Consider the following 8,938-nt stretch of genomic DNA (forward strand, 5'->3'; position numbering starts at 1 on the left):
TCCGTTGCTTAAACGTTTAATGGTATCTGAAGTAGATTCAGCTGTTACAATAAGAATATAATTTGGCGCAGCCCTTTACTACAGCACATTTATCTTAAATTCATGTTTAAACGTGAAATTTTTGTAGGCTCTTGTTCCCGAGTGGGGAATTTACAAAGTGATGAAGAGCTGAAGTGTTTGTATGAATGCATCTCAGTTTTCTTTCTAAACTTTAATAGGCGGTGCTGTGAACACTAGTAGTAATAAAACTACATGCTTTTTAAGAATGATTTTACATTAGTGACTTCTGTTTTAAAAAAATTTCTTTCTAAGAATTCTAAGGAGTTGGATAATACTTCTTTTTCTCTTGTTTACTCAGCTTTCACTCTGTTGAACAAAATGGCTCTATGAGTTCAGTAATTTCAGTTAGTGGCTTTTTTGTGCATAAACCTCCCTGATATGACTTTCCCTTTCCCAACAAAATAGACTTTTTACAGGATTTTTTAGATGGTTTTCATGCTTTCTATATACAGCATAAAATAGAGAGCATAATGCTCAAAAGAGGATTGGGAAGACAAATGTCCTGGGTTTTGTCCTTGATATACCCAGAACATGCTGAAGGCTTAATTTGTACAGGTTGACCTCAATTTTCATTGTATGATAAGGCTGTGGAGCTAAGTAAACATAATGTTTGATGGTTATTTTTATTGATAGCCAGATGTTTAAATCTGCAATTGGTTATAATGACCTGCAGAGATAGGTGATCTATTATTACACATGCTGAAGGCTATCATCCGTTTCTCTTATTATTTTGGTCTGTCAGGCTAAGACTTGGCAAAGTCACCATATGACATTTTCACTTTACATCTGTCACTACAGTCAGAATAAGTAGATGGTATACAACCTTTTGCTTTGGTTTTAAATGTAAAATATATAGGTCATCAAGAATGTGAACACAAGTATGTGAAGTAAAAGTTGAAGTATAGTAAATGGATTTAGGACTTCACAAGCAATTAATCTTGAATATACTTCTGCCTTTGTTTTCAGAAGGAACAGTTTTAAAAACCAGAAAGCTGTATTTAATAAGTAATTTCCCCCACCCCCTAATTCTACAGCGTTTTGAGCTTCAGGATTCAGAAAGCCACTTGCTTCCCAGAAGGATTACGAAAGTAGAAAGCGTACATCGAAACAAACCCTTCAAGGCTGATGTAACTGTCCAGATTGGTGAAAAAGAAGTGACATTCCAGGTATGAATTTATATATTCATGAAACTATATATGTTTTTAGATACCATTAACTTGTTTTCATCTCATCGAGAATTTGACTCTTAACTTGATACTAAAACTCATTTGCACTCAATATTTTTTGGTGTAACACATGATATTTATTACAAAAGCATTTAGGTACTGGAATATTAGATTATGGATACACAAGATTTTATTTCTAGATAAACTCATACTTTCCTACATGTGATTCATTTAAGTTTCTTGTGTTAAAAGAAATGCTAAAGAATGAATGAAAGCAAAGCCTCTAAATTTCATATTTTTTTATTGGATTAGAATAACAGAGAGTACTTATGATGCTCTTGGTGCTGTTTTCCCTTTTTCTTTTAATAAAAACAATAGTCTGTCTTTGTCTACACTTCAAATAAAATCTAATGAGTGCTTGGTAATGTTCCGACACAGGATGTTGGGAAAATGGAACAAAAGTAATCACATCAAATATGATTAGTTTGAGTTTCTTCCAATGAAGTTTATGACCTGCTAGGTGGTGAAATAAGGTCTTATTCAGGAAACAGATGCTGATCTGAGAATTTGAAGTTAATGTTGAATTTGGAGAGTCTAGAGAGTCTGTAAAGAAGGTGGATTAGTGGGAGTCAGAGAGAGATCGTATTAACATCGGTGAGGAATATCCTCAGAGAATTTGCACCATGACAACATGAAAAGGGGAACAGCAGCAAATGGGAATTTGTCAGAAAAAGGTGAGTCTGTAGGGACCTGATTCAGCTTTTTTCTGAGGGGAAGATTTTTGCTTTCGTTTGATGTGTAAGTGATACCTTTTGAAAATAGGTCTGCACAATGTCTCTTTGGGAACAGGAGGGCATAAGGAGTTTGCAGATGAAACAGTTCCTAGACTAGAATGGGAAGTGGAAATAGAGCAAGTGCCTTAACTTGGGGAATGATTGAAACTCTCCGAAGTTCTGGTCAAAGTAGCTCCTTCAGATTTTCACAATACAAATTGCTCTTTCTCTTCCATGTTTCTCTGATGAGCAATAAATATTGGTGATCTTTATATTTTGTCTCTAGCAGAAACAGCCTCAAGTTCTTTTCAGACCCCAATGCTGTGATTGAACTGGTTCACATTTTGGGTTTTTTTCTTCCGTGAAGAATGGGTGAAGGAGGTGTGAAGGAGGTTGTCTCTTAGAAATTATACAATTGAATGTTTTTTAAGCGAAAGATTTAAGTTTGATTGGTGACAATCATCAGCAAGATATTACAGTAGTTTTGGAGAAGCATAACCAGTCCACACAAGCTATACTGTGGTAACTCTAGGCTTTATTTAGCATTTTGATTTTTATTGTTCTTTCCTTATAGGTTCCAGCTGGGACTGGGCTGTTAAAAAAGCATCCTCGATCAGATACCTTTGTAAGGACTTCCAGTCATAATCAACTATTGGCAGAAATGATGCAATCCCATATGGTTAAAGATATGTGTTTAATTGGAGGAAAAGTAAGAATTTAAATTTATTTTCTCCCTCTTTCTCCATGTTCCTTAGAATGTAATCTAGTTCTTACTTTTTAACTTTTTAGGGCTGTGGCAAAACAGTTATTGCTAAGGAGTTTGCTGATATGCTGGGATACAGCATAGAACCTATCATGCTGTACCAGGTAAGTAAACTATCTGCTGATGGTCATGCTTTAGATATGATCTAAAATATAATACACAGATGTCGATTCTTTGTGTATATTCTTTCTCTCTCTCAGTGATTTTAAAAGTTGCAGCTATGTTCATATACAGCTGCAGCTTTTAAAATCACTGATAATCACCAATACAGGTTAAAAAAATACAGGTTAGAGAAGATTTCAAAGACAGCAAAGTTTTCTGATCATTACAGACCACTTTTTACTCTCTCTGTTAGAATGCTCATCTAAAATCTCTTCTTATTGCAGGCCTAAACAGAGGGGGTACTGTGCAGCAATATAGATAGTACAATCTTATTATATATAAACTAGCTCTGATACTGCTTTCCTTCGATTTTATTGACTTCATTGTGAATGTGAAAGAGAGGTAGTCTAAATAAAATGTAAGGAGAATCGTTTAACACAAGTGTCTTTCTCCTAGCCACAGAGAATTGACAACTCATTCTGTGATTTGGCATGACTGAGTGTCATAAAGAAAACTGTCTTTTGTGTCTTCTCCTTTTTGGATTTTTTCTTCCCTTTTGAAGTATGTTTCCTGCCTTTAGGTCAGAGTGGTGACCACTTGTAATTCATACAGGTTGTATGCCTCTGCAAGACCTTTTGTTGTTCCTTTTTTTTTTTTTTTTTTTTTTTTTTTTTTTTTTTTTTTTTTTTTTTTTTTTTTTTTTTTTTTTTTTTTTTTTTTTTTTTTTTTTTTTTTTTTTTTTTTTTTTTTTTTTTTTTTTTTTTTTTTTTTTTTTTTTTTTTTTTTTTTTTTTTTTTTTTTTTTTTTTTTTTTTTTTTTTTTTTTTTTTTTTTTTTTTTTTTTTTTTTTTTTTTTTTTTTTTTTTTTTTTTTTTTTTTTTTTTTTTTTTTTTTTTTTTTTTTTTTTTTTGGTCCATATGCTATTTAATCTTATAATGGAATTCTCCATTATCAACACTATATTTTTTTATTATTATGGAAGACAGTTTCTTTATTGTATTGGGTTTTATGTTTCTGGGGAATTTTTTAAAAGTTATTTCTCATGTTCTGTAGGCTTAATCTTTCTTCTGTTTTTTTGACGTGTTTCTTCTGTCAACATTGCCTAAATGCCTAATAACTGATGCCTAACACGTGGAATTTTAATCAATATTACAAATTCTGTGCCTTTTGCTTTTTTTACATTTCTGTTTAGTCTGACGATTACAGTTGTGGTAGGACTGTGTTGCAGCAGAGATTAGAAGATAAGGTTCTATGTTCAAAAATGTTGCATCCTAGAAATATAAAATGAGGGCTGGTGTTTAAATGTGACATATACATATTACATTCAATGAGTATTAACTTCATTATTCTTAAGTGCTATAACAAACAGACAGTAATCTTCTGCCCTTAGCCTAATTGTTGCTACTTTATTTATGTTGTGTCTTAGTACAGATGTGGCTTTAAAGATAAATCTGGGGCAAAGTGTGCATTAACACTGTTTGAGACACACACCGGCAGTTGACATAGTTGCCTTAAAATGGCAGTCATGGGGTAAAATGGCAAGAAGGAAGAACTGGAGAAGTCGTAAGGGCGTCCATGGGTTTTGAATGTGGTGGCAAAGAGCTTGTTGTTGTAGCTGCATTTTTCATGAGTTGGAAGAAGTAGTTTACAGTAATTGAAAAAGTAAGGGCAAAGTGAATGTTTTTACTGAGTAAAATGTAAAGTTTGTATTTAAAAAGATTAACACAGAAGTAGTAGTAATGGTTCCAGGAGGGTTGGACATGCAGAATAACAAGGGAATGAAGGTTTTGGAGCTGTCACTTGTCTTGGAGTATGGTAAACATGGCACAGTGGGGCTGCTGTGCATTTAGGGTTTTTCCCTTTGATTTCATCTGGACAGTGCTTCAGGCTTTCTCACAGCACTAGAGTTTTTTTGCAAACCTCAAGCCCTGTCATGCTTAACAGTGAACTCCCATAGCCAGTGGTCAGTCAGTACATGTTTGGAAAGAATTGTCAGTCTTAAATCTTGATACACTCTAATCTCATGACATAAACTAAAAATTACAAGATTAAAAAGTAGAATTAATTAATTTGCTAGTTTTTCACAGTAGACATCACACATGTAAGGTTTTCTCTCAAAGAAAATACGAAGTCAAGAGTCTCCCATGACCTTGTGAGTCAAAATACACCAAATATCACAGGATTTACAGTTGTAAGTGATAATTGGCAATGCTGCAGGGGAACATTAGCATCAGATTTAATGCAATATATTGGTCTGTTTCTTCCATCCCTTTACTGCTTTAAATTTTTCCCAGGCAGCATGGAGACCTCCAAAGGAAGAAATGGCAGTGGCAGCTGATTTGGAAGTGCTATGGCACGTGGGGAGAGAGAGACACTGACAGAAATGGGTGGTGAGGTTGAAGGGTTGAAACAGACAAAAAGTGAGAGAAAATAGAAAAGAGAAATATTACCGATGATGAAAAAAGAAAGACAGTCCGTTTTATGTTTTCCTGCACTGTTGAGAACCTCCCCAGACAGGATCCCACTGCTTTTCCTTCCCTCTGTATGGCTTCAGCTGATAAAGGCTCAGACTCTGAAATTGTGTCTGCATAGATGAGGTCAGACAGATGACTTGTGCCCTTTTCTTATGCTTTAACATAGCCAGGTGCAGGCAGATTTGGGTTCCAAAGCTACACAGCCTCATCAGTGCAACGTTACGTTCATAGTAATATACCTGGATTCCCAGCAGCACCTATTACCTCCTGTACAGTGGTATATTAAGATAGGTGCATAGTTTCTGATCCAGAACTGAGTGTGTCCAGCTAGCCAGCATACTTCTCTCTGCACTTGTCACTGTAAACACATTTTTAAATCATCCCAGGAAAATAACTTTTGCAACTTGACAAACCTGCTTAAGGACAGGCCCACCCTAACCCTCGTTTGGTTGCATGCAATACAATCTTGGGTACTTGCCAGCAAAATTAGATAATTATTTAGTTAAAAATGTGGCCACTGTTTTTCAACATCCTACCTTTAATTAGTATGGCGTCGCTGAATAGGAGCAGAAGACTTCCTTTTTGGAGGCACATGAGAAGAGCTAACAATGAAATTAGTTACTCAGTAAACATCTTTCTTTCAGAGGGATCTGTAATTCCTACAGAAATAAAATCAAGGTGAAGGGTTTGAAGTATTTCCCACTGAAGTGAACATTTCCTTTGGTTTCACCAGGGTTTGATCAAGTTTATAGGGCAGAGGATTTTATAGAGAGGCTTCTTGGTGATATCAAACAGTATCGCTAAGGCTAATAAATGACTGTTTGTGACCTCGTTGTCCACTATAAATTCCTGTGTAGACAAGTCTACATAAGACCCACATGTGTATCTGTATGTATACATATTTCCTACGTACAATGTCTTATGTAATCTCAACAGTTTTTACAGGAAGCAGTGTATAAAAAAAAATGATTGAATGTGGCTGAGCTATACATCGTCTGATAAATTTTAAGAATGCATTTGTTTTTCTTAAATTAGGTAATAACATATCAAGGGCTTTGCATAGCAAAGTAATAGGATAATTTTAATGACGGAACAAATGTTAAATGTATTAATTCATACAGTAATTCAGCAATGAAGGGTATGAGAAGTTTGATAATGCTGTAAATTTAGCAGATTTGTCTACTTTGGTTCAAAAAAGTGTCTTTTTGATTTTTTTGAGAGACACCATATTGTCCTAAATCCATTTCTAAAATTAAGGAGTTTTTTATTTGTCCTATGGTTCATTTTCATTTTGCAATAATTTCTGCAGGCACAAAAATAAGTAGTGGGGCACTTATCCTCGGTCTGAAGCAATAGCACTGTTTTTCTTCAGGCTCTGTGAAGAAATGAGTTCTTAGACTTTTTATATATATATACATATATAATGTTTACTTTTAATATTTGCGTCATCATTCTTTCCATCTGAAGTTGATTTAAGGGCTTGAATAGTGTGAAAAGGCATAGCTCTTTATATTGATTTCACAGGAAAAAACCTCTCAAAACTTTTATGTTGTGAGATGAGAATCAGATTTACCTAAACCAAGGGTTCCCAAACCTTTTTGAGCACATAAATCATCTCTTATACTAACAGTTAGCTCGGAGAACAATTCCTGTCTCATTTGTGATATCTGACATCATTATATGGATTTCTCATTATATGTAATTCCATGCAGGCAAATTGCTGACAAAGGAAACTCATCCTGATTAGGAGAGGTTTGTTTTTAAGTTGCTGTTGCTTAACTGTATTAAGAGACAAATGAGAAGCAGCAGCCAGCTAGTTTTTTGTGGACTGTAGTTAGGGAACTTTTGGTTTAAATTGTTTAAAATAAAACATTTTCTCCCCCCAGAGTTCCAGGGGGGAAAAAACCTCCAATATTTGAAGTGATGTTATAACAGTTTTCCAGCAACTTGCTCCTTTTCTTCCCCAGCAAAAACAGTCTTTTAAGCACATCACTAGTGTTTGTGTATTGTGATGTTTTTGTTTCTAGGATTTCTTTTTTTTTCCTTTTTTTCGCATGACCTCATAATTTTTCTTTACAAATTCCTTCCAATTTTTTATTTGAGAAATACTAACAAAATATGAGTCCAAATTGGCATGAAAAGCAGGAAACATAGGTTTTTCACCTCATAATTGCCAAGAACATGATTAACACTGCGAGCCATGAAAAACGCCTAGGTTGGAGGCTTGTATTGCTATAACTGCTAAAGGGAGTGGAACAGAAGTTATCCTACTTGTTTTCTCTCCTAAACTTCTTTTTTCCTGTATGAAAGATAATACAGAAAATAAACAATGCAATGTAAAACACGTAAGTTACAATGACTGTTACAAATTGAAATAAGCATTTTGTTTCACAAGGCAATATAATGTTGCCATTGCCTTGCCCAAAACAAGGGGAAAAAAAATTAATTCATATACTTCTATTACCTCCCCTCCAAAGGGAGGGATTTCTAATGTTAGAGTATTATAACACTGTATCTCATAATGTTATATTTTTAATATCATACATTAAAAATTGGTTTAGAGTAAATAAATGGAAACAATAAACCACTGGGCAGGTACTTAGCCGTAGAACAAATCCGTTACAGAAACTGCACAGGTGTTAGCAACTGATACTTTGTTTTAATGCATCACTAAATTGAATCTTAATCAACTATTTAAATTACAATATAAACGTTCATTTTATATTTCAGAAAATACTTCGCAGCAAAATATACTTCTGAGTTTATGTCCAGAAAATTAATGCATGGTTCTCAAGTAGTTGTTGGAATTACAGATGGACATTCTATATAGTATACTAGGCTCCCAATCAATTCATACTGTATGTTGTTTCATTCCTCTAGAGGTGAATTATCAGAAGGTGTGTTAGTTAAATATTCGGTTATACAGCATTTACTAGCTACTGAATGCACACTTCTGATGCAAGTCCTAAAAACACATTTTTCTCTGGCTTTGATAAAAATGTTCCACGTTCTGGTTTTAGTCTAATTCCCTAATAAAATAGAAAAGAGCAAACACAGCAGTAAAAAAACAGAAATACAACAGTAAAAATACAGTCTGGCTTTGTGGATTTGAATGTGGGACTTTAAATTATACAAATGTGGAAGCACTGAAGGAACCAGACTTTGTCCTGTTATTTTAAGGCTTTTAAGGAAATGTAGAAAGAGGAAATGATTCAGGCCATGTGACGTAATGTGTACTATTTTTATTCTTCAAAGTTCAAAGGGTTTATAGTTGTGAAAAGGACATATGCAAAAGCAACAGCTACAATAGAAAATATTTTTCTCATCTGATTTTAGGTTAAGTTGTGTTCACAGCACAGCCTGAGGAAGGAATTTCATTTTCCAGGTCACAAAATGTCTATTTTGTCTTTGTTGCTCTAATGCTTACCTGTTGTAATGGAACATCTAAAATATGTGTGCTGGAGGATATGCTAGATTTTGCCTTTGGTTTTGATTTATTCATTAAGCATTATTTTGTGATATGCTATGTAGTTTTGATATTTTGTGTGTTACTGGCTTCTTTCTTACTCTGTCCTTTATTCTCTGATGCTTCCACTGCATT

General features: G+C 34.1%; 1 protein-coding gene across 2 annotated transcripts in view; it reads left to right on the forward strand.

Moving 5' to 3' along the window:
• The window catches only part of VWA8 (von Willebrand factor A domain containing 8), a 201,097-nt gene that overhangs the window by 50,694 nt on the left and 141,465 nt on the right, over positions 1–8,938 (forward strand). For both annotated transcript variants that reach the window (XM_009322841.1, XM_009322840.1), the window contains 3 exons: positions 1,095–1,226; positions 2,574–2,708; positions 2,789–2,866. In XM_009322841.1, the coding sequence (XP_009321116.1) occupies positions 1,095–1,226; positions 2,574–2,708; positions 2,789–2,866 (345 nt within the window). The remainder of the gene's footprint in view (positions 1–1,094; positions 1,227–2,573; positions 2,709–2,788; positions 2,867–8,938) is intronic.

Source organism: Pygoscelis adeliae, unplaced genomic scaffold (genome assembly GCF_000699105.1).
Source record: "Pygoscelis adeliae isolate BGI_AS28 unplaced genomic scaffold, ASM69910v1 Scaffold74, whole genome shotgun sequence".
Taxonomy (NCBI): domain Eukaryota; kingdom Metazoa; phylum Chordata; class Aves; order Sphenisciformes; family Spheniscidae; genus Pygoscelis; species Pygoscelis adeliae.